This window comes from Cibotium barometz, chromosome 8 (assembly GCF_041138505.1).
Source record: "Cibotium barometz isolate CiBa-2024 chromosome 8, ASM4113850v1, whole genome shotgun sequence".
In the NCBI taxonomy this organism is placed as follows: Eukaryota; Viridiplantae; Streptophyta; class Polypodiopsida; order Cyatheales; family Cibotiaceae; genus Cibotium; species Cibotium barometz.
In genome coordinates this window covers 7192133-7218002 of record NC_141053.1, presented here as the reverse complement: position 1 = coordinate 7218002, position 25870 = coordinate 7192133, and the positions used below count along the sequence as shown (strand labels likewise).

The following is a 25870-nucleotide window of genomic DNA, read 5'->3' as shown; positions in this document are numbered from 1 at the left end:
CGGGAGTCGGGTGTTACGTAGCTTCCCTCCGAATGGACCACAGAGGACGGACCTCAAAGATCACATAGAGTTCGTGACAAAAGTCATTCAACGGAGCTCTTCTAGGTAAACTATGCTTTGATGTCTCATATCATGCGGGACAAAGAGCCCACTTCCGTAAAGGAATCCCTTGCACAAGATACTTGGAGGAAAGCCATGCAGGTGGAACTAGATGCCATAGCGAAGAATAAAACTTGGGAGTTGGTTCCGAGGCCATCAAAACGGTCAGCCATTGGTATCAAGTGGGTCTTCAAGACCAAGTATACGTCAGATGGGTCGGTGGACAAACACAAAGCCAGACTTGTGGCTAAGGGTTATGCTCAACGTCCTAGCATCGACTATGAGGATACCTTTGCCCCAACAACGAGGATGACCACGATTCGGACCATTCTTGCCCTTGCTTCTTCTCAGCGGTGGCCCGTATATCAAATGGATGTGAAGTCCACGTTCCTTAATGGTGACTTGCAGGAGGAGGTGTATGTTGAGCAGCCTCCAGGCTTTGAGGTTCCAGGATCAAAGGGGATGGTTTACAGGTTGTCGAAGGCCTTGTATGGTCTTACACAGGCTCCCAAGGCTTGGAATCAGAAGATTGATTCCTTCTTTTTACGGACTGGATTTCAGAGATCAGTTGTTGCAGATCCTAACTTGTATCTCTTTGAGGAAAGCGGCATGGTCACGTTGATCATCCTTTATGTGGATCACCTCATTCTCACTGGCGGTGACATAGAGCACATTGCAGTGACGAAGGCTGCCTTGTCAAAGGAGTTTGAGATGACCGATTTAGGCTTACTCCACTTCTTGGGATTGGAGATCTAGCAGAACCAAAGGGGGTTCTTTGTCTCTCAGCAACGGTATGTCAATAAGTTGCTTGAGGCCTTTGGGATGGAGAACTGCAAGCCTATCACGTCACCGATGGACCCAAACACGAAGCTTACAGTGAATGATCCTTGTGAGCCGGTTGATGCCTTTCTGTACCGGAAGCTGGTTGGTTCATTGATCTGGTTGCTGAACACCAGATTGGACTTGAGCTTTCCTGTGGGGCTGCTGAGCTCATTTATGTAGACGCCGTTGAAGTCTCATTGGGACGCAGGATTGCGGATCTTGCGGTATTTGCAACATACGAAGGATCTAGGACTCTTCTATGACACTGGAGGTGAAACGAACGACCGAGTTCGACTCCAAGGTTGAAGTGACTCAGATTGGGGAGGAGATCCAGACACGAGGAGATCTACATCAAGCTACAGTTTTACCCTCGGCTTAGGAGCTGTTTCATGGAGCAGCAAGAGGCAGCCGACTATTGCTTTGTCATCTATAGAGGCAGAGTACCAAGCTGCTTGTGGTGCTGCTTGCGAGGTTGTGTGGCTGCGGAGGTTGCTTGGCGAGATTGGGTTTCCACAGAAAGAGCCCACGGTCATCCAGTGCGATTATCAGAGCTGTATCGCTATTACTCGGAACCCAGGACCAAGCACATAGAGATACAATATCACTTTGTTCATGAGAAGATCTTGGCTGGTGACATCTTGCTTCTTTATTGTTCAACGGAGGACAATGCGGCAGACCTCTTCACGAAGTCTCTACCTCAGGCTATGCTCCAGCGGCACTCCAGCTCACTGGGGTTGGTTCCACATCCAAGAGATGAGAGGGGGTGTTTGCAGTAACCTCTTGTCTGTACACTATACCAAGGCCTCTGTTGTGGGTGTGCCAGCCGGTTTTTAGTGTTTCCCCATTTTTTCTCACTCTCCATGTATTTTGCCATTTTTTCCCTGAGGTATGGAGGATTGTCGGCTGTCCTCAGAAGCTAGCCGACTGCTGTTCTAGTACCTAACCTGGTCAGGTGTCCTGGCCGACTGCAGGCACCTGGCCGACTGGCTTATTTGCTGGTCGTGGGCAATCCAGGTCTGGTCATGCTGCTGTCGGCCTGTTTTAGGCTAGCCGACCAGCAGCCTGGGGCCATATAAAATGGCCCCTTCCCCCCCACACTTCCCACTTGTGAGTCCGGGATTTTCTTTGGTGTATATAGCAGAGTTACACAGCTTCTCTCTCTCTCTCTCTCTCTCTCTCTCTCTCTCTCTCTCTCTCTCATGTGTGTTTTGCTCTCTACAGCAGTTGTCTGCATTCTAACACACCCCGCCCCAAATTTCCTCCTGTTCATGCCTAATTTTTGTGCTACCATAGCACAATCTCCACATCCTGCATGAATCTCTACTATCACTTACCCTTTTTTTACATGACGCTTTTAGTGGCTATCCCAAAAGTCATATCCACAGTGACATCCACCTGCAAAGAAAACATCTCTCTTAATTCCACAAAAAATGTAATGCCCTTATTTTGGAGCACAATTTTTTTTTTTCCATACCTCGCCATGCTATCCCATCTAGGTGCCTGTTGTAGTGCATCATGTTGCAAGTGTAACTTGGTTGAACACAATGCTAATCAATACACTTAAATACACTAAGATTTGAAGGACACTTGCTCAAATACAAGAAGTAAATTGCTGAATTTGACAAGAGGCACACAATGAGCCGGAACGGCCGACCCCTCCCTTGAGTAAATTGTATTACTATTGGAGAAATTCAATACATAGTTTCACGGGCATCCATTGCCAAATCCTCCATGCCAATGCATATGAAATTCAGCATTTAGAAAACAATGGTATGTCGATGTAGATCACCAAGGAGCTGCCTTGATGCCCGGCCCGACTTCAGTGCCCATATTCTCTACCATTGGCTCTATGTTCTACCAAGCAAGGTAGCAACATCTTCAAGAGCACATAGGACAAGAGAAATACTACACAGGGCGGCTAAACAAGGAGTCCTGCCCTTCTACTGAGTAAGTAATGACAATACATTGTCCAATTACCTTACTAGTCTTCATAGAAGTTGTTGCAAGCGGAAGCCTTCGCGTTGGAAGCTTTAGAAGTGTTGATATCTTCGATTTGCCGCAATCCTTCGCGACAAAAGTCTTCAAGAGGATGAAGGGAACCTTGGGAAAGCTTCCCCTATGGTTCAACTTGAGGAAGGAAGGCTGAAATTAGGGTTTTCAGCAAAAAGACCAGAAATTACAGCAAAAATGAGAGCTGTTTTGCTGAATTTCAGTCATTGGGAGTGAGTAGGAGAGTGATTAGCACTTGGAAACACTCTTGGAAGCTTGGAAAACACCCTAGCAAGTTGGGTATGGCTATGGAGAGCTTGGAAATGGAGAGAAATGGTGGAAAAACAGAGTTTTCAGCCTCCAAAAATCCTCATGAAGAGAAAACACGAATTTCTCTTAATAAGTAAGTGAATTGGGGTCCAATTAGGTGAAGGGACATGGGGAGATGCCCATTTATGAGTAAAAAGGGAGGATCAGGTCCTGGACATTGAGTCTTGTCCGCCTCGGGACTTCAGTGAGTGTGAACTTGGAAGCGGTCATAATTTATAAGTGACTTTTGGGCGCCCAAACTTTAATGAAATGGGAACGCACTCACTTATAAATATTGGCTAAGTCCTAAGGGCTATTTGAGCCTAGATTGGGTAATACTTACCACCTGTTCACATGCCACACAACCATGTCAGCAGACAGTTTCACACGCACGGTTCACGGGCGGGCGTCCCCTAGCCCGGAACTACACATAGGTCATGCAGGCATGAAAACAGCATGCAATTTCATTTGCAGGCAAGCACATAAAGATGCTATGCAATGCAGCATTGGCATGAGCAATTCCCGTTCATGAAACCATATAAGACCAGGCGTTTCCAGGCAAGTATATGCGATACCAGACCCAGTGGAAAGCCAATCCTCCAGGCGTTTCCGGGCATGTACACAAAGGCACAAGTCCCAGCGGAAAGCCAAGTCCTCCAGGCGTTTCCGGGCATGTACACAAAGGCACAAGTCCCAGCGGAAAGCCAAGTCCTCCGGATATTCCGGGCATGATAACATCAAGTCCCAGCGGAATATCATATCCAACTATACAACATGACACGTGTCAATCACCTGCATAGGCATATTCCATAAGCCATGGACACTAATCCAATATGTACATAGTGTGAAAGCAAGAGTGAACCATTTGGGTGGCCAAATGGTGACAGCAAGGATCAATGATATAATCGGGTGAGAAAGGTTGTGTCTGGTTTACTCCAACTATGTAAACCAGTCAGTAGATGTGTAACCACTTTGATCTTATTCCAGATCATAAGGATCCCATGAGAGGAGACCTGAGGAGACAGCTCGTTCACTACAGCAAGTTCTTGTGGGTCTCTTTAGGGAGCTTCACTAGTACATTCAACTTCCATCCATGATCAATACTATGCGTGTGAGTTAGATGGTAACCACAACTGCAAAGTTCCAAGCCCACACCCCATAACACACTTTCTAGATGAATCTACACATGTTTGCACATGTGCTTACCATACACATATACACAAATTCGATCATACATGCCTACATGGGTGCAGATACATTAGCAAGAACATAGGATGCTTCCAATTCAAGTGCTCTGGCTGCTGAAAGACTGAATAAGTACGATAAGGGCTAGGGTTCCCTTTATTAAAGGTGTGCATTATTTTCTACAGCAGAGATTAATGGCAAGTCAGCCAGCCCTTACCACTTTTCACCCTTTTAAAACCCCCTTATGTTCATTTTTAGAGCCCCATCTCTTGGACCAACCATATACTTATGCCCCACTAAGATTTCAGCTGCATAAAATGCATAGCCTCCAAAATGGCACACAACAAAGGAAATAAAAGGCTATGAAGCCTTTTAAATAGTGACTGAGAGGAGCTTGAAATTTATGGAGACTTCAATAGTCAATGTTTGACTAAGTTGATTTCTGCCCAAAGACTAAGGCTTCCGTGGACTGTGTCTATCACCATTTGGCCACCCAACTGGTCCACCCTTGCTTTCTAATTATGTATATACATTGAACTGGCGTCCATGGCTATTATGCAAGGGATTGATGCCAGTCATGAGATACTGTGGATTTGGCTTTCTGTTGGGACTTGTGCATCTATGTACATGCCCGGAAACGCCTAGAGGATTGGTGTTTCACTGGGTCTAGTACCTCCTGTACTTGTCTAGAACACGTCTATTTTGGTTTAGTCTCATGAAGGAGGATTGCCCATACCAATGTTGCATTGCATAGACTCTTTATGTGCTTGCCTACAACTTGAAGTTCCATGTTGTTTTCATGCTTGCTTAACCAATGTGTAGGTCCGGGTAAGGAGACACCCACCTGTGAACCGTGCATGTGAAACTCTCTGCTAACATGGTTATGGGACATGTGACAAGTGGTAAGTACCGGTCATAACTGAGCCTTAGGATCTAGCATTAATTTATAAGTGAGTGTGTACACACTTCATTAAGTTTTCGGCGACCAAAACTCACTTATAAATTATAACCAACCCTGTGTTCACACACACTAATGTCCCAAGGTGGACAAATCTCGCTGTCTAAACCTTATCCCCTTTGTTCAAAGAAAGCAACCTTGGACTGTAACTCTTTGGCCCTCCTAGCTCTATTTCACATCATGAAATCCATGCCCGGACACCAAACAGGTGAAAGAAGACATGGGGACAGAGTTCATAACGTTTGATTAAGAAAAAGCACCATTCTTGGTCAAAAAGCAAGAAAAAGTAAAAAGTCAAACAGGGTTCACCGCGAGCCAAGGGCACCATTGGAAAGAGGAGACTGAGCCGGGGACCAAAAAGCTAAAAGGCGCTTTCTCAAAAAGCAACTTTTAAGGCCTTAAAGCCAAGAAAGCAAAGCACTAAAAGAAGGCTTTTTGGCAAAAAGTAGGGTCTCTTACAAGTATAAAAGGATTGGACTTCTCTTGTAGTACCATGAACAAGATCATTGAAGATTGAAAGAGATCGTGGAGTGTGTGTGGACATCATTATGATCATGGAGAGCTTCTTCTTTCTCCAACTTGCTTTTCAGATGTACGGTCAGCCCTAGACTTGTAATGGGCAATACGGACGCGGGTACGGAGGTGTATGGACAGAAAATTTCAAAAACCCTTAAAATTCCAAAAATGCTAAAAATTGCTTTTTGGATGTTTTTATCGCCCAAAAACCATTAAAACAGGTTTTATATCAGTTTTCTTGCTAGAAAGAGCTTTTCCATGGTTTTCTTCATCAACAAGGTTGTAGGAGTTGTGCAGATTACTCATGGGAACCTGAAATTCTTGAACTTGGATTTGAACTTGGATATGAACTTGGACATAGAGCTTGGATATGGAACATAGAGCTTGGGCATGAAGCTTAGACATGAACATGGAACACAGAGCTTAGACATGGAGCTTCGATTTTGGACTTGGACTTGGACTTGGACTTGGATTCATTAGACTTGGATTCATTGGATTTGGATATTGAATCTGGTACTAGCCCAGTGAGAGATACTTGTGGGTCATTCTCGTGGTGTGGTCGGCATGAGAGATCTTGTGCGTCAACATCGACATTGACTTGGATATCCTACATCGGCATATTTGTTCGTTTTGTATTCATTGATTGTATTGATCCTAGCCAGCGAGCCCGTGGATTGTTCCTGAATAAATTCCTGAAAGGGGACAGGGCCTGTTCCCCGCTCAATGTGGTGTACTGTGCAAGATCCCCATTCCGTTTTCTCTCTCCCCTCTCTCTCTTTATATTTTTATCTCTTGGACACGTGGTTGAGTCTGTCACTGCACGCCCCGTTGGGCTTACAATGGTATCAGAGCAGGATTTCTCTTGAAGAAACTTTCTTGGGGTGACAGAGCCATGTCGAGAGAAGAGAAAAACCAAGGGTCTAACGAAGGGAACAACTATAAGGACGATCTAGGACTTCAAGATAAGAACCAGGGTCGTTCATTCATTACTCATGAGACCGCAGCCATGTCATCACAAGAGTACCATGACTTTCAGCAGTTCATACAATTTCTTAGAGACGAGGAATTCCTTGCGTGAAGAACCAAGAGGGAACGGGACCAAACAAGGGCTCAAATGTTTGAAGATTTCATCAATGATCGAGCCACCGAAGCAAAAGGAGTTGAAGCTGCTAAAGCCTATATTTGGGCCAAAGGAGTCACCATTGCAGGAGGATCTAGAGCTACCCGTTCTATTTCTTATGGAGGATACACGGAAGGTACTCCTAGGCCTATTCTCTCACATGCAGCTTCCTCGAGACAAGTAAGGGTAAGGAAGGCAAAGACGCCAGAGAGATCTGAAGATCATCAGATTGACATCATGCCAAGAAGTTCGACGAGTGGTTTGCAGTGGTGTTTAGCCCATTGCATATTTCGACAAATAAAGCCATGGAATCTTTGTGGACCAAAGCTGAAACAAAACCCTTTTGAAGCATTGAGACTTTATACTCATAAAGGACCGGTGTTGGTTATTCTAGACCTTTCTGTGGTTGAACATGATGAGCTTGCATTGGTGCAGTCTTGAACCAAAAAGGCCATGCTATGGCTTATGAACGTCAAAGACAAGAAGGTAGCAGATGCATTATCTTGGAGAGCCCTGTTTCTATGGGTTACCCTATGGATTTCACTTTGATGAAGGATCTTTATACTACCACAGGAAGACTTCAAAGATGTTTTGAAACAGATTGTAGAATACATATTTGGTAACTTTTTATGTCATCAAAAAGGGTTTTTCTTATGATGCAAACCCAAGATATGTACGACACAAGGAATTGAGGCCAAAGTAATGGAAGAGTGCCATACTCCTCCCTATATGGGGGATAGAGACACCTTGACTACACTTCAAGCTTTGGAGAGCTACCTTTTATTGGCCTAGTACGAGAAAGACATTGAACTTCATGATTCGAGAATGTTTGTTTTGTAAGAAGGTTAAGTTTGATCGACAAACACCAGCAGGATTATTGCACCCATTGAATGATGATACCAAGAAGATCAACCATGTATATCATTAGTTGGACCTTTCAGATCATTGGAAGATACGTGACAGTTTATTGAAACCATGTACAAGTTATCCCTCGAGGAACTTGTTTTGAAGAATCCACCAGGGGTGGAAGAGCCAGAACAGATTGTGTTTCATTCTGTGAGAGAAAGAGGAAAGACAGTGGTCAGAAAGTTCCTCTTAGAATTCAAGAGTTATTTGCTGTTGGACGTGGAATGGATGCCAAAGGAGTACTTCTAGGACTATCCAAATATACTTCGTGCTTATGAGCATTGAGGAAGTGGTTGGTCCAGATGTATTTGAAGTACAGATATGGACGTATTGCGATCAAGACAGATTCAAGAGAAAGGGATCACACCTCTAGCCCTCTTCACTTTATATATATTGGACTGGAATTGATCATTATTTTGCTTATAATGGTTATTTGGACATGCTCTAGTTTGGGTGGCAACGATGCCCGATAGCCCAAGGAGCAAGATTTATATATGGGAGGCAACGATGCCAAATGACCCATTGGACGGCAACGATGCCAGAGATATTGGACTTCGCAGTCGGGCAATCATTGCGACCAGATGGCCTAGATGACTGTATTGAATTTCGCAGTCAGGCGGTCATTACGACTAGATGGCCCGGATGACTGTATTGGATTTTGCAATCGGGTGGTCATTGCGACCAGATGGCCCAGATGACTGTATTGGATTTCGCAGTCGGGCCGTCATTGCGACCAGATGGCGCAGATGACTGTATTGGATTTCGCAGTCGGGCGGTCAATGCAACCAGATGTCCCGAATGACTATTGCTGAACTCTCGGGCGGTCCTAGTGACCAGATGGCCTTGAGTAGAGGATAGTCTGAGCGGTCCTAGTGGCCAGATGGCTCAGCATGGTTTCGATGAAACCAGACAGGACAATCCATGAACAAGAGGATCATTACTTGTGCATTGCATACTAATGTATGTTTGAATTTCTTCGACTTTGTGTGCTATTTTTAATATGTGGACAATGCTTGGATTTATGGCATGTGATAGTCCACTGGGCTCCAGACTACCTAGCCAGTACCTGGAATACCCGGTAGACGCAAATGATGCATACTTGTTTGCTGACTAGCTTGTGTCTAGTTTTTGTAGGAGGTAAGTATGCATTTATTTTATCTAACACATGTGATAGGTAATGAAGATGTACCATCAAGAACAAGGACATCGGTCAAAGAAAAGGCATTGAGATGTTGCCAGATGGGCAGACGACACCACACATACGGGGAAAGACCAGATGCACAAGCTCACCAGATGGGGCTAGTACCTTGAAACATATGGATATACTTGATGTACCTTGAAACATATGGATGTACCAGAAACATATGGATACACCAGGGACATATGGATGTGCTTGGAACACTTGCAGTCCACAGTTGAGGACAACTGCGATGTAAGAGGAAGGGAATGTAACTATTTGGCCCTCCTACCTCTATTTCACATGATGAAATCCATGCCCGGACACCAGACAGGTGAAAGAAGACATGGGGACAAGGTCCATAAGGTTTGATTAAGAAAAAGCACCATTCTTGGTCAAAAAGTAAGAAAAAGCAAAAAGTCAAACAAGGTTAACCGCGAGCCAAGGGCACCATTGGAAAGAGGAGACTGAGCCGGACCAAAAAGCTAAAAGGCACTTTCTCAAATAGCAACTTTTAAGGCCTTAAAGCCAGAAAAGCAAAGCACCAAAAGTTGAGTAATATTTTATTAATAAAAATAAAACGAGCAAAAGCAAAGGCAAAAAGAGAAAAGCAAAGCATAAAACGGCAAAGCAAAAGCATGAAGGCTTTTTGGCAAAAAGCAGGGTCTCTTACAAGTATAAAAAGGATTGGACTTCTCTTGTAGTACCATGAACAAGATCATTGAAGATTGAAGGAGATCGTGGAGTGTGTGTGGGCATCATTATGATCATGGAGAGCTTCTTCTTTGCCATCAACACCTTCTCCAACTTGCTTTTCAAATGTACAATCAGCCCTAGACTTGTATGGGCATATGCATGGGCGATACGGACGCGTGTACGGAGCTATACGGACAGAAAATTCCAAAAACCCTAAAAAACTGCTTTTTGGATGTTTTTATCGCCCAAAAACCATTAAAACAGGTTTTATATCAGTTTTCTTGCTAGAAAGTGCTTTTCCACGGTTTTCTTCATTGACAAGGTTGTGGGAGTTGTGGAGATTACTCATGGAAACGTGGACTTCTTGAACTTGGATATGAACTTGGGCATAGAGCTTGGATATGGAACCTAGAGCTTGGACATGAACATGGAACACAGAGCTTAGACATGGAGCTTGGATTTTAGACTTGGACCTGGACTTGGACCTGGACTCATTAGACTTGGATTCATTGGATTTGTATATTGAATCTGGTACTAGCCCGGTGAGAGATACTTATGGGTCATCCCCGTGGTGTGCTCGGCATCAAAGATCTTGTGCGTCGACATCGACATCAACTTGGATATCCTACATCGGCATATTTGTTTGTTTTATATTCATTGATTGTATTGATCTTGGTCAACACGCCCGTGGATTGTTCCTGAATCAATTCCTGAAAGGGGGCGGGGCCTGTTCCCCGCTCAATGTGGTGTACTGTGCAAGATCCCCATTCCCTTTTCTCTCTCCCCTCTCTCTCTTTATATTTTTATCTCTTGGACACATGGTTGGGTTTGTCACTGCACGCCCCACTGGGCTTACATGGACCCCAACTCACCTTCCCTCTTTGCCTGACACCCAGGGTGGACATCTCATCATCTCTCTCTTCTCCCCTCTCTAGAAGTTGGCACCCCTTTTAAGAGGCTCTATGGCTGTATTTTTTGCACTTTCTCCTTCCCTACACTATATTCAAGCTTGTTACAGTGTTTTCCAAGCTTCCAAGAGTGTTTCCACACCGTCATCACTCTCCTACACGGTCCCAATAGCTGAAATTCAGCAAAACAGTCCTTTCTTTGTTGTAATTTCTAGTCTTTTTGCTAAAAACCTTAATTTCAACCTTCCTTTCTCAAGTTCATTCATAGGGGAAGCTTTCCCCGGGTTCCCTACAACCACTTGAAGACTTTTGTCGCAAAGTATCACGACAAATTGAAGATTTCAACACTCCATACGCTTCCATCATGAAGACTTCCGATGACATCAACTCTACTTGCAATTGGTAAGCTTTAATGCTCAATTATGGAAGCAAGTAGCGAGAGGGAGGAGCATGACTCCATATTCAGATACCCTATGTAGTGTTCTCTTGTCCTACGGTTCTCTTGAGATTGTTTCTACAACGTGTGGGTGGAACAATAGAGAGCACATGGTAGGGAACAATATTGTGCTTAATGGTAGGGAACAATATTGTGCTTAATGGTTAAATGATTGTCATTTCATGAAGATATTAGTGTTGAATCTTATTTAGTGGAAGTAGAGGGTAGTGTGAGTTTAAGATCTTCACCGACAAATATATTGTTTGCAATACTGCATTCATATACATTGGTATGGAAAATCTAGTCAAAAATGCCCATGACACTATGTACTTTATTCTCCCAAGATCAATATACACTATTCGATGGTGAGGCCGGCCGTTCCTGCTCATTGTGCGTCTCTTGTCAATTTAGCAAATTACATCTTGTATTGTGCTTGTTGTCAATTAAATCTTGGTGTATTTGAGTGTATTTATTAGCATGGCGTTCAACCAAACATGCCACACCGGCAAATGGAATTACATTGATCTCAAAGCATACAGTTCTCTTTCACTTCGCAACAAATTGAAGATTTCAACCCTCCATACGCTGCCATTGCGAAAACTTCCGTTGACATGGAGTCTAGTTGCAATCGGTAAGCTTTAATGCTAAATTATGGAAGCAAGTAGCAGGTGGCAAGAGCAGGACTCCATGTTCACATACCCTTTGTAGTATTCTCTTGTCCTACGTGAGTGTGAGTTGAAGATCTTCACCAACAACCATATTGTTTGCAATGATGTATTCATACGCATTAGAATGGAAATCTGGTCAAAAATTCCCATGATATTATGTACTTGATTATCTCAATAGATTTCACGGAAAACCAACTATATCCGATCAATATACACTATTTGAGGGCTCTGGTCAGTCATTCCAGCTAATCGCGCGTCTCTTGTCAATTCAGCAAATTACATCTTGTATTGTGTTTCTTGTCCATTAAATCTTGGTGTATTTAAGTGTATTGATTAGCATTGTGTTCAACCAAACATTCCACACAGACCAGTGGAATTACAGTGACCCAGGCCTAGGCGCACCGCCCTTTGTCATCCAACCACACTAGATAGGATACAATAAAATAGAACCCAACCATTCAATAGGCTCTTCCCGCTTATATAGCCTCAATCAACCTATAAATAGTTACTGACTCATAAATAGCTACTATGGGATAACATTTAAAAAAAACCTTAACCCTTGTAATCACAGCTTGTTGTACTCATCCTTAGGGCCCTACAAACCTAGATTAGGCCCAAGTAACCATGTGGTTAGCATCAAGTATGTATTATACTTCCCCACCTCAGACATTTTCACTATCCAACAACCTCTCAATCTTCAACTGCCATGGAATCGGATAACTTGAAATTGCGAAGTCAATTGTTATAGCTAATCATATTATATACCTAGATGAATCCAGGAACATGCCCAAATTTTAGGAACGTGCATGTTATATACTCATGGTAGTCAATCCACAAAACTATATAACTATCAACTCCATTATGCATAGTAAGGACTAGATACTACGACATCCCCACTAACGTCATCAGTGCCCAATAGTGGGTGTAGAACTTTGTATCAAGATATGCTCTCACACGCACTCCACACACACACACACACACACACACACACATAAGAGCATATATTCACACAAATCCCTTCGTACTGAGTTTCTATCAAACCTCCGGAGATGCATGGCAGACTCAGCCATAATGAAGCCTAGCACTAATGGAAGTAGCAAATAGCTAATCATATTACCTATCCACACCAGGATTGGGTAATTCATCAGTACCTAGGAGATACTTCCCCGTTGCAATGCCTCAAAACTTTTGTATTCTCTCAAATACACAATTATTCCCTGGAAAAACTTCCTCAGTAAACGTTTTCAATTAGCATAAAGCTGCACTCTATCCTGAGCACTACTAATAGAATTTCTAGGAGTGACCAGCATCTCTTGCATATCGGTCAGGAAACCTCTAATTGCATCAACCAAACTACCTTTCTAATATCGGTCCCAAATTCCAATATTACCAGGGATCTTTCTAAAATCCAAACATAAGCATAAATGAGTTGTAACCTGTTGTTGAACGCTTAGTACTCGTGTAGGCAAACTCGACCGTTGGGATGTACCTCTCCCAATCAAATGGTCGCCTAAAGACCTATGCACGAATCATATCCTCCAAAGCCTGATTCACCCTCTCTGTTTGCCCATCAGAAGAGAACTACTTCAACTTGGCCACAAAAGCCTTTCCAAACACTTTCCTCAAATTTTTACCAGATAAAATCCCTTCTATTAGCGTCCATGCAATTGGCCTTGAGAACCTTCAGAGCCCCATGAGGATTCTGATCAACAAGAAGTCTAAATACTACTATAGGTAATCAATGCAGCCTGCTAGCCTTATAGAAGGGGACTAAGGATAGAACAACCTCAGTGAGAACCACATGAAACGACTAGTTGGACCAAGGCTAGGAATTCTCATGGTCTCACCAATGAAAGACATGGCAGAATGAGGGGGAAGGAACTGCCTCAAAATTGTTTTAGAGAGCCAGATAAGGAAAAATATTATGTGGGTGGTTGAATTGTGTATAGACCTCCCTGCCTGCACCTTGCATTCATACAACGGACGTGCCTACACCTTGCATCTTTGCATCCATGCCCGTGCCCATTTCTGTGCCTTGGACTATGTGCCTCCTGTCTTGTTCCCTTAAAGAGTATATAGACCTCCCTGCCTGCATCAACTGAGATCCCTATGCCTTGCATCCATGCCTATGCCCATTTGTGTGCCTTGGACTATATGCCTCCTGTCTTGTTTGTTCACTTAAAGGGCGTATAGACCTGCCTGCCTGTTCAACTGAGGTGCCAACGCCTCGCATCTTTGCATCCATGCCCGCGCCCATTTGTGTTCCTTGGATTATGCGCCTCCTGTTCTTGCAGACCCTTCTTCAGCTGAGTCAGAGACCAAAAAAGAGCTTTTCAAAATCATTATTTAACGAAGCCATCAACCGCACAGACAGACAGAGAGGCAAAATTAAAAGATGAAATACTCGATGTGATCTTCATTATTTAACGAAGCCATCAACCGCACAGACAGACAGAGGCAAAATTAAAAGATGAAATACTCGATGTGATCTTATGAACACTACTTCAAAGTTCAAAAAGAGTTCCAAGTAAAGCAACAAAGAAGGTAGTTGGTTAGGCAAACAGACCTATAATGTCAATAATGCTAGAGGCAAGCATATATCAAAAGGTTGAAAGAAAGCTTAAACACACCCGAACCAACTGATACACCAGCTGATCTGCCACGTCTCCTTCATGGAATGAGGCTGGTTTTTCTAACAGCTTTGGTGAAGCTTCTTCTTGATGCTCCAAAAGAGCCATAATTCTTTCAGCTTAGCTATACCTATGTACTACACAGCTCCAAAAGCAACAAACAAAAGCTGTGCATGAGTCCAAGGGCCAAGTTTTCTTTCGTAGTACAATGCAACCACGTGGCACTCAAAATGTCCCAAAAAAGAAAAAAAAGATCTCAATGTATAATAACGGAGCATATTTTAACACACACAACAATCTGCTGCTCCCTGCCTCATGACAAGCAGTTAGAAGAAACATAGCATATGACCACACACTCAAGAAGTGGATGTGCTCCATTTAACCCTCCTTAAATCAGGTTCCATACTACACCTGCAAGAACTTACCCAAATATGTGTGAATGTCCTCTATCAAAAACTCAGGAGGATGCAATTATGTACCAGTTAAAGCCTGAAATTCTAGGACCTTGGTGCCAATTTCTTGATTGTGATTGGTATATCAGTAAAAACTTAGTTCTTTATGTAACACCGTAACACTGTAACACTGCAACACTATCACACCCCATGGTGGCTACAGGTCGCCCACCACTACAGAACTCACCGTCCTCGGTGAGGCGAAGAAATGGAAACATATGGGATGGTAAAGGCAAGAATCAATAACATAACGAAACTGAAGCAAAACTTAAGCTGCCATTACATCTGAAATGTGGTTTATGTACAAGATGCAAAAAACTGTAAGTTTTATGAAAAAAACATCATGCTATAGAAGATCCTATGTGTCGGCTGAGCACCCAGGGAACCAGTGTAGAGGAAGAAGGCAGCGATCCAGTGAGCAGAAGCTGAAGAAGCTGGAGGGTCACTCACACAGCCAAAAATTCTACTGCCTGGTTCCGGAGAGATATAAGTTCCTGATCCTGGAGAGCTACCTGATCCTCGAGGGAGAGGACATCCCTATTGTGCTGAGATGATAAACTGGGGAGAGCGGAGACCTCAGACTCTGCTTGTCACTTTTAAGGGCTTGAATTCTGAAATCTCCTTCTTCAAATTAAACATCACGTCTATCATACTCTTTGTAAGATTCTTCAACTTTTGGTATTGTGAACTACTTCAAAACACTATGCTCTAGCTTGTCACTTTTGAGGGCTTGAACTCTGAAATCGTGATTTCGAATTCCACACTAATGATGAAGCTAATGGAAGATATCCGATACAATAAAGAGGGTAGATTTGGGGACACCTCGTTTTGTGGAAGAAACTAACTGGTTATAAATACTACTATTTAAAAAACGGGCTTTCAATTAGCAAAAGTCGGTTTGAAGTGTGTCCCAATTTCTATGCAGTTTTTAAAAAAAAGTGATGGGGAGGCCCACGGCTACCAAGGTTAAGTCGGGCATCAGAATCCTCCATCAATGATGTCACCTGAGAGAGATATTCCATTGATCTAAACTGTGAGGCAAGGGCTGCAGTAATCAGTAAGGGAGATAGTGGAAGAACCAATCGCTACAAAGCCAGTTACTTGTCCTGTTGGATTCTCCATGAGTCGCCCACCACTAAAAGACTCTATATTGTCTAGCTTGGCTATGGTCTGGAGCAGAGTGCTGAGTTGTCGGTGCATAGCTAGACTCAAGGGGATTAGGTCATACAAGGAGACTTTTGCTTTGGATTGATGGAGGAGGGTATCCATGGAGAGGGGTGAGTGCCTATCCATAGAGGGTTCCACTGGGTGGAGCAATCTGGAAATCCTGCACAGCTTGTAGGAACACACTGTTGGTGTTGGACTCACACACTCACACACAGAAACCTGCACATTAGGGTTAGGTGCAGGAAGAAGAAGCTCACATAGAAATGAGAGAGAGAGAGAGAGAGAGAGAACCAAAAGTGTGGTAGCCACAAAATGCAAGTCAACCCTTGCATGTGTGTCACATCCATATAATATAGAAGTACAAAATATTATATGTAGAGTGTCCTTTAACACTTGATATCCAAGGGGAAAAACCACATGGGAAAAAGTGCCCTTGGTTAAGCCCTGTTCACACATAGCACTACCATAAGTGAGCATATGCCTACAAATCCCCCCTTAGTGAAAGTGTGAACCTGTACAAGGTAGCAGATCACTCTCTGTATGAGAGTAAGCCCAAAGCTTCAAACTTTTCTCGAGGTAAAGCCTTTGAGAATAGATCTGCAACATTATCTTGTGTAGGGCAGTAAGATAAATTGATCTCCCCTGCATATAACCTCTCTCTGACATAGTGGTAATGAATCTCAATGTGCTTGGTACGTGCATGAAATACGGGATTTCGTGCCACAGCCATAGCACTCTGGCTATCAGTGAGAATGGTGGTGGGTGTCTGCGGACACTCACGAAGATCAGCCAATAATCTCCTCAACCATACACAATCTACTGTAACTGTGAAGACTGCCCTGTACTCAGCCTCACAAGTAGATGTGGCAACAATGGGTTGCTTTTTGCTCAACCAAGATATGCATAAACTGCCAAGAAAAAAACAATTCCCACTGGTGGATTGCCTGGTATCATAATCAACAGCCCAATCTGAATCACTGTATTGTATGCATAAAGCTGCAAGCTGCCCCCCTTGGGATAGAACAAACCAAGATCCAAGGTACCTTGAAGATAACGAAAAATGCGTTTGACTGCTTGCCAATGCTTTGTGCCTGGGCTATGCATGAATTTGCTCAATAAAGACACCCCAAAAGATATGTCTGGCCTCGTGTTACACAAGTAAATGAGGCATCCCATTGCCTGGCCTCAAAAGGCTCTCCAATATCATGCATAGTAAGCCGTACACCTGGTTCAACCGGAGTAGAAATGGGCTTACATTCATCCATGTGAAACCTTTTTAGCAAACTTTTGATGTACTTAGTTTGCTGCATAACAATGCCATCATCTGTATGCATAAACTGTATGCCGAGATAGTAGTGTAAAGGCCCCAAATCTGACATATCAAATTCAGCTTTCAAATCAGCTTTGAAATCTGAAATTTGTGCTTTGCTAGTACCTGTAATGAGCATGTCATCTACATACAAGATGACTATGAGAATATCAGCACCGGTTTTCTTCACATACAATGTGCTTTCAGCTGGACTATTCACATAACCTTGGCTGGTTAGATGAGCATGTATTTTATCATAACAAGCTCTTGGAGCTTGCTTTAACCCATACAATGCTTTGTGTAACCTGCATACTTTATGTTCCTCACCGAGAACTACAAAACCAATGGGCTGATTTACATATACTTCCTCCTGTAAATCCCCATTTAAGAATGCAGTTTTGATGTCCAATTGATGCACTTTCCATCCTTTATGTGCAGCCAATGCAATCACTGATCTTATTGTAGTCATTCTGGAAGTAGGAGCAACAGTCTCCTCATAATCTATTCCCTTTTTCTGGGAGTAGCCTTTACCCACAAGTCTTGCTTTGTACCTGTCAATAGTACCATCAGACTTCCTTTTGACTTTGTACACCCACTTTGTTCCAATGGCATGCTTGCCTTTCGGCAATTCCACAAGATCCCAAGTATTGTTCTTCATGATAGAAGAGATTTCATCTTGCATAGCTTGCACCCAATGCTCATTCTCATGTGCTTCTTCATAAGAAGAAGGCTCTTCTGAATCAAAGAGACCACCCATGGCTAATGCAGACTCCCCATGATGCATATTCAATGCATGGCTGGAACTAGCTCTTGTTCTACCTGTGAGTGGAGCTGCAAGTTTGCTTTCTTGCAAAGTTTTCAGCAACCATCTTGGCACCGACTTGGCTGTGTCTATGGCTGTTTGCTCTTCCCTAACAAGATCTTCTTCTTCTTCCGTAGAAGGGGACTGAATGGCGTAGAAGGGGACTGAATGGCTGGCTGTTCCACATGTTCTATATGAGGATTTTCTTGTGTAGGGGCTGGTTGATCTGAATCCCCTCTAATTTCAATGGGTAATAGCCCATCAAACATGTCATGTATGTCTATATCATTACTTTCATACAAGTTGTACATGGACTGTACTGAATTTTCAGCAAATACCACATCTCTACTGACAAAAATCCTACGTGTTGTTGGATTATAAAGATGGTATCCTTTGCTCTCATTGCTATAGCCCACAAAAATGCATTTCATTGCTTTATCATCTAGCTTTTTTCGGAGTTGTTCTGGCACGTGTGCATATGCCAAACACCCAAATGTACGCATATAATCCATTGTTGGCTTTCGGCTATACCAAGCCACCCTTCAAACTGCTATACCCTTCCTCTCACAAAGGGCCAGATGAAACAACTCTGCAGCAGACATAAGCCAGTGGAAAGAAAGAAAGATTGATATGCTCAGAGCTTACCAATTTTTATGCGTGGTTCTGTACCAGAGGGACTAACCGTACCAGTCTGTACTTGCACCAGCCTGTCTGTACTTTTCTCCCTGCAGCCGCCTGACTGATGCACCGACTGTACTCTGATGATGCGCCGCCTACAGCTGATGATGCGCCGCCTGCAACTGTTCAGGACTGAACAGGACTGTACCCGCCTGCACCCTGTCCGTACAGGTTTGCAGTACCCGCCTGTACCAGTTCGTACAGTTCTGCGCCTGCAGCTGCTGCCTGTTTGATGCACCTCCGCCTATACCAGCTGTACGGGTCTGCACTGTACCAGCTGGACAGAGCTGTCCTTGTCGCCTGCACCTGTCCGTACAAGTATTCACCTGCAGCTGCCTGCACAGTAGCAACCCGTACCTGGTCGCCCTGCAGTCACCTTCGCCAATTGATGTGCAGCAGCAGCCGCCGCCTGTACCAGCTGTACGGAACTGCAGCCACCTGTTCTGTACGGCCTGAATTCTGTACGGCTACTCTCCACGCAGCTGTGGTTCCCCTTCTCCTCCAAAAGCCAGAGAGAGAGAGGAGAGAGGCGTGTACCTCCAAAAGTGGAGTTGCCCCCTTTCCCAAAAATATCCTAGTGGCCCCTTTCTAAAATTTATCAAACTTACTAAGGGTCACTTATGCCTAGGGGCCACCCAACGTTAAAACATTAAAAATATTAAAGTCCTTGGTCCCCCTTCACACTTGAGGATGTCCACACATAATACCATTTGTCCGGGCACCCAAATATGAATCATTTAATATTTATCTTGCTCACCAACCACCATGCCCACACTTGTGCTGTTCCACTTTCACAGGGTCATGACATACCCCCCTCTTGAAAAATGGCAAGCGTCCTCGATTGCAATCTGGTGATATAGCAAAATATCCAAAGTGAAATGTACAATATAGCAAGATCAACGTCCCAATCTCTCTAAGCCATGCATATGTAACAACATTCACTGCAAACCAATGGTGTAGTAGTAGTCCAAGTTGTATACCACTCTGAACCATGCACAACCACAACATCCAATGTGACTAGTACACATATATCATAGAAGTCCCATAAACATATGTACTGTCAGCCATCAGTACCTTCGGGTGAGACAAAAGCTGCACCAAAAGCGACCTCTAGATGTCATCTGACCAAGTGTAATTTGATAAACACAATTGAATTGAAGTTAAGACTGGATATACAACAAAAACTATAAGTCTTCCAACCTTGGCTAACTACAAGCCACTAGAGCACCTTCAAATCTATCCCTAGGTTTGCCTAAACTTGGCATCCCTGGTCTGAGACCATAAGATTACGGCTCATACAAAAAAGTGTGTATTCTTATTTTAAAATGACTTTCTCATTAACGAAGAAGTGAGCATGAAGATTCAATTACAAAAGACAAAAAGACCTCTAAAAAATAAATTTTATTAAATAGGGGTACTAAAAAAATATGTGTCACGACTTACGGTCCAGGAAGTAACGACTATTGAGCCACGACTTAGGGTCTAGGAAAATAGGGGTTGTACAAAAATTAAATAGGGGTTGTACAATAGTACTTAAAAAATATGTCACACACCCCCAACACTACTTAGTTCAAGCAACACTCCTATCAACTAACAAGCGTGCCCATGCGCACACGCACAAACATAAAATCGAAAAGCATGAAAAAACATATGCTTGAAGGAGCCAGGAAGGGAGAAGGAGTATTCGGGTAAAAAGGGGTATATACCATGAAATAACACCGGCAGATTGGAATCTACCACAACCAACCAACTTCATTTGCCATGCTCAGTCAAAGTAGTCCAAATACTTCCTGTGCAAAAAGTCACATCTCAAGGCATTAAAGTCTCAAGTAGTATACCTCACAAATAACCTGAAAAATTAAAGCTTATGAGATAAAGGAATTTCAAACCCCTACAGACATCACTGAAAGCATTAAACAGACTATATATGTTCACTGACTCTCGCTAGCATCCAAAAATCGGAAGGGCTTAAAGGAGCTTGCTGAAAACATACCGCTTCCTAGGATTATTACCCAAAAATCTTTTCTGAAATGACCAACGGCCAGGTCACATCTAGGATTGCATGACACGGAACAATTTGCACTCTCTGCATCAATCCTAACAAAAATGTTAAGCAAGCATGCCTTGCCACATAACAAAAAGGTATGCAACTATGGCTTGTTTTTCACCTTTTTTAACAGCTTTTTTTCTGTGTGAATTATACATTTTTGTAGGTACTTACATATTTTTTGTATGAAAAAGCCTCGGTGGGTTTGGGGATTTTGAAGAAGAGAGGAGGGGGAAAACCAAAAAACGCCAAAAAAGAACATTTCTGATTATCTTTGAAAAACTGCATCTCAAAATAGTTCAAAGTTCTCAAAACTGTAACCAAACGCAGATAAAAACATTTTTAACTATTTTAAAAACAGATTGCATGGTAAATGTCCTGATTAATTGCATTGTAGAAAAGAGATCTAGCTCTTCTTTTAACCATAAAAACTTTGTAGATTTTCGAAGAACGGTTGAGAGAAAAAATCGATCAGGATGTGTGCCTAATTACCTCGAAATTTAACTCTTTTTTTCTTTAATTTTGTTTGTTTTTTGCTGTAGGTGGGGTGCGAGAAGAAATTTGAAACTGGGACAAAAACAAAGACAAAACCCCAAAGGCAAAAGCCCCCCTTACCCCCCCAAAACCCTCCAAAAAAAAAAAAAGCAGGGAAGGACCTATCTGGAGTCGAAAAATTGGGCGCGTGATCGGAGAGCACGGCAGCAGCACCAAAATGCGTAGAAAGGAGGAACCCACGTACTCTGGCAAGCCCAAAGCTCAAGAGAGAGAAATGACTTCATACCGAGGCACAATTTTGATGTATTAAAATTTTGAATAAATTTATGCCATCACCAAGTATAAGGTGTGCATATCTCACACAGAGTCATTATTTTGAGTGTGAGAACTTTGATCGAATTTGCGAGGTCATTGGAAAGGATTGTTATCCCACCAAGATCTATTCATTCATACTTTGCTAGAAAGGTAAAGTAAGCCAATGGATTAGGTCTCAAAAACACCACCTTATGAGGTCTTGACACACACATTCATTACAAAATATTCGCCCAATGGATCCAAATGGAGCCCTATTGCACAAATCTATAACCCCAAGCAAGAGAAGGGAGAAACAATACACGATTACTTTGCTAGAACCAAGTATCTCCACATGAGTTGTAGCCTCCATGAAAGTCTAGATAATGCTCACATCGATCGATTTATGATCGGTCTCAAGTAATCTAGGCATGATTATTATTAGCACAATGAAGCGAATGGACCTCTTCTTATGGACACACACTCCACATCTTGAAGATAACATTTAGACTTTACCATAATTTAATTTGGCTGGATTTGTGGCACAATCCATAAACTCTATAAAACCATATTTTACATGTTTTTTGGGGCCAACCCTCATTAATAGCCCACAAATTATATGTTCTAAAAGCCATATTTTACATGTTTTTAGGGCATCCCTCGTTACTAGCCCACAAATTATATGTTCTAAAAGACACATGAAACCACCAACCCCCAAAGAAAAACAAAACACCCCCAACCATACTAAAGTGTTTTTTTGTGAAAGGATAATTTCTCTACATGCCCTTTGATTATGAGGGTTTCCCCATTCAATGTGCCAAGATTGTAAACACACAAAGAAAGGCCTCTCCTTAAGTACGGTTATTAAGGCATCCCGTCATCATGGCCCAATTTTACTCCTCTTTTATGTGTGTGTGGTGTGTGTGGGTCGGTCTGGGGGAAGCCCCACCAACACCCTAGGGCTTTTACCCCTTCTTGTAGGCTACTACTCTTAGTTAAAAAGATATAGACAAGGAATTGATGGTTGTGTTATACAAAAGAAGAGGATGCTAGAGGCTACTACTCTTAGCATAGCATGGGATGTGTCCTACAAAAAGAGATAGCATGGGATGTGTCCTACTACTCCTAACCAAAAAGAGATAGCATGGGATGTGTCCTACAAAAGGAACATAAAACCAAACCCAAGCCCCCTCACTCACATTACCAACCCTAAACAGATGCCCTCGTAAAAGCTTAAAGCTATTAATAACAAGAAAGGAGGTAGAAATTACTTACAATACGTACAACAGGATGGGAAAATGAGGTAGAAATTACTTGCAATCCATTCAAAAAGATCAGAAAATGCATCCTCCTTAAAATCTTATAAATGATCATTGTGCCAACTATTAGAAGTTGGAAAATCAAGAGTAGAGGTCACAAGATGGATATTAGAGCTTAAGCATCCATCTTTGAAAGGGCAAGTTATTAGTTTTCCATTAAAACCTCAATTTATGTTTATGTGCTTTCCTTCAAATGGAAAGACGAGTTTTTCTTGTTCATTGAAGTGGTTTGCCACATCATCCCATTATTTTATTTAAGGGGTGGAATTTAAACCATGTTTATTTGCTTTGATATAAGAAGGGCATATAAGATAACTTCTCAAACTAATGATTTACTTTTGAAAAGGAACAAAATTCATCCCCTTTGCCTCATGTGCTGCATTTTTAAAAAATTAAGTGTTTAACATTAACCATGCCTAGAACCTACGAGGGTTTCTCATCTTAATGCAATTAACAATAAAGGAGATTTTTTTCTCTTTTGAGTTGTTTGTTTCCATTAGAGCGCAATAAAGGAGGAACTCTTCACCTCTTTGAACTACCCATGAGAGCTCAATAAAGAAGGAACCCTTCTCCTTTAAATTGTTTGTATCCATGAGATATGGATGCCCAAGAAAGAGTTCATGTGCGAAAAGAGTTGAATTGTTTTATTGATTGAGTGACTACACACTTCAATTGCATTTTATTCTATCTAGGACATTGATGTGTTTTAACATGCAAGCAATATAGCTGCTTAGAACATATTTTTGAATTCACTAATTCATTCCATCAATGGGAATTGGGAGACTCCCTCGATAAAGATGTACTTGGTCACCAACAACAAAATCATGAGATGGACTTGGTCATATGAGATAGACCAGCAATAAAATTCGACAAATTTTATTGCTTCCATCAATGGGAATTGTGAGACTCCCTCAATAAAGATGGACTTGGTAAGACAAATTTTATGTTCAACTATTATTGTTACAACAAAATTAGACAGATTGTCTAATTGTTTAGTTCAAGTGCTTACCTTGCCTTTACCGAAACATGCGGGCATTGGGAACTTTGCCAAAGAACCATAAATGCAACTTTCGATGTGGGTATGCTAGATCATTTGTTTGGATCTTCACACCATTGTTGTCACAATGGAGAGATTCATAGCTGTGGGTTGTGGAGGAATAGCTTGATCCACCTTGATAGAGTGAACTTTGTCGAAGAGCCGTAAATGTAACTTCTCAATATGGGTGTGCTTGCTCATTCGTTCGGATCTTAGCCCTGTTTGTCACACCACCGAATAAATTCATAGCTATGGGTTGTGGAGGAAGAGCTTGATCTGCCTTGATGGAGGTAAGAAGAAGGATTCCTACACTCTGGATCTCACTCACAAGAGGCAGTAGGAGAGAGGAAACTTATGCAAGAGAGAGCCTACTACCATTCTTACCTAAGCATGCATATCCATCAACAAGCAATGTAAAGATCCTATAGAACACAAGCAAGAGAGTAGAGAGGAGAAGGAGGAGAGCTCACAAGTATTCTATTGCAAGTGTAATAATCTTACATACAAGTGGCTCTGGTGCTCACACTTGGTCGACCATGACCTATTAAATAGTCTATGGCACTCTATGTATCGCTTAATGTCAAAATAATCTTACATACAAGTGGCTCTAGTGTTTACACTTTGCCATCGTGTTTAAGTTATGAAAATTATAGAAGGGGCCCTTGCCCTCCATTACTAGAACTTATGTTGCGACCACTTGCATTTGATTTGTAAGTACATAGTGTCTATATGGACTTCTCTTGTTAGCATGACATTATACTCTTCGGTCGACACCTCATGATTGTTTAAGAGATAGGGCTTCTTCCATTTGGGTTGTGTCTTTTTACTTTGTATTAGAGTAGTGCTGTCAACAAGCAAGCTCCACGTGGATCGTAAGGTGTCGCTGCTGGTGATATATCCCACATCATGAATTTGGGGGTTCAAATTAAATATATAAATAAAGTAATAGGGGCCCTTCCCCTTCATCCCTCCAACACCTTTTATGGGTGAGTGGGGGATGGGATACGGAGGGTTGGGATGGGGTCTTACGCCATGTCTGAGGCGTCCTTTGTGGGTGTTTGTTGTGCTGAACTCTAACCCAACATTGGTATAAAAGTGAGGGAGGGACTTGCACTTGTTTTACGTGGCGTTTGGATGGTTGTTGACATTGTCGCCCTTGCTTCTTGGGTTACAACTTGCGAGCCCTAGTGTGTCGGGTGGATGTCATGGTGGCTAGTGGGTATAAAAAGTTTGGCTGCAATGGTCTAGTGGAGGAGGAAGTTTGAAAATTTCCACCGTGTAGCATGTTAGCTCCTAGAAGCTTCCAACCAATCCAATAGCTTTGACTTCTCTCTGTAAGGCACTATGCCTTTTTAAATTCAGTTAATGTTATGGTATGAACAATGTGGATATCATTGTAGCCCCTGGCATGCCTTGGTCTAGTCCCTCCTCCAACTTGAATATAACTTGAGTCTCATCTATTGTGCATTGTGTGATGTGTATTGTGCACTCCGTGTTCTCACCATTCTTAATGTTTATGCTCATCTGTGTATCCCGTGTACTAGTGAGCTATGCACATGCCACATAGCTCATGTCTCCCTAGCTTGTGACAACTCCTCAGGGCATATTGTCCTAGAGTAAACCATGTGTTACACTGTGGTGTTCACCATCCTAATTTAGCATGTCGACAGGCAAAGAAGTGTGCTATAGGAACTTCTAAACAATTGGATAAGTGAGTACCAATGAAATTAGAAAAATCATCAATGAAAGCACAAAGGAAATTCAGAAGGAATTCCCTAAAGATGTTAGTGACAATGCATTGAAATGTGGCCGGTGCGTTGCATAAACCAAAGGGCATCTTATTGTAGAAGTGTGT

The 25870-nt window shown here is 42.5% G+C and overlaps 1 protein-coding gene across 18 annotated transcripts in view; it reads right to left on the bottom strand.

Moving 5' to 3' along the window:
• Positions 1–21850, bottom strand: part of LOC147635865 (uncharacterized) — a 101224-nt gene extending 79374 nt beyond the window's left edge. For 3 of the 18 annotated variants that reach the window (XM_086801227.1, XM_086801239.1, XM_086801244.1), the window contains exons 1-4: positions 21531–21810; positions 20821–20913; positions 20534–20617; positions 14420–14556 (exon numbers count right to left, since the gene is read on the bottom strand). In XM_086801227.1, coding sequence (XP_086657353.1) covers positions 14420–14527 — 108 coding nt within the window. In that variant the 5' untranslated portion in view covers positions 14528–14556; positions 20534–20617; positions 20821–20913; positions 21531–21810. Of the gene's footprint in view, positions 1–2255; positions 2317–13988; positions 14096–14355; positions 14557–20533; positions 20618–20766; positions 20914–21530 lie in introns of those variants that run through there. The other 15 variants (XM_086801232.1, XM_086801235.1, XM_086801240.1 and 12 more) reach the window with 13 other exon arrangements.
• Positions 21851–25870: the final 4020 nt, after the last annotated feature.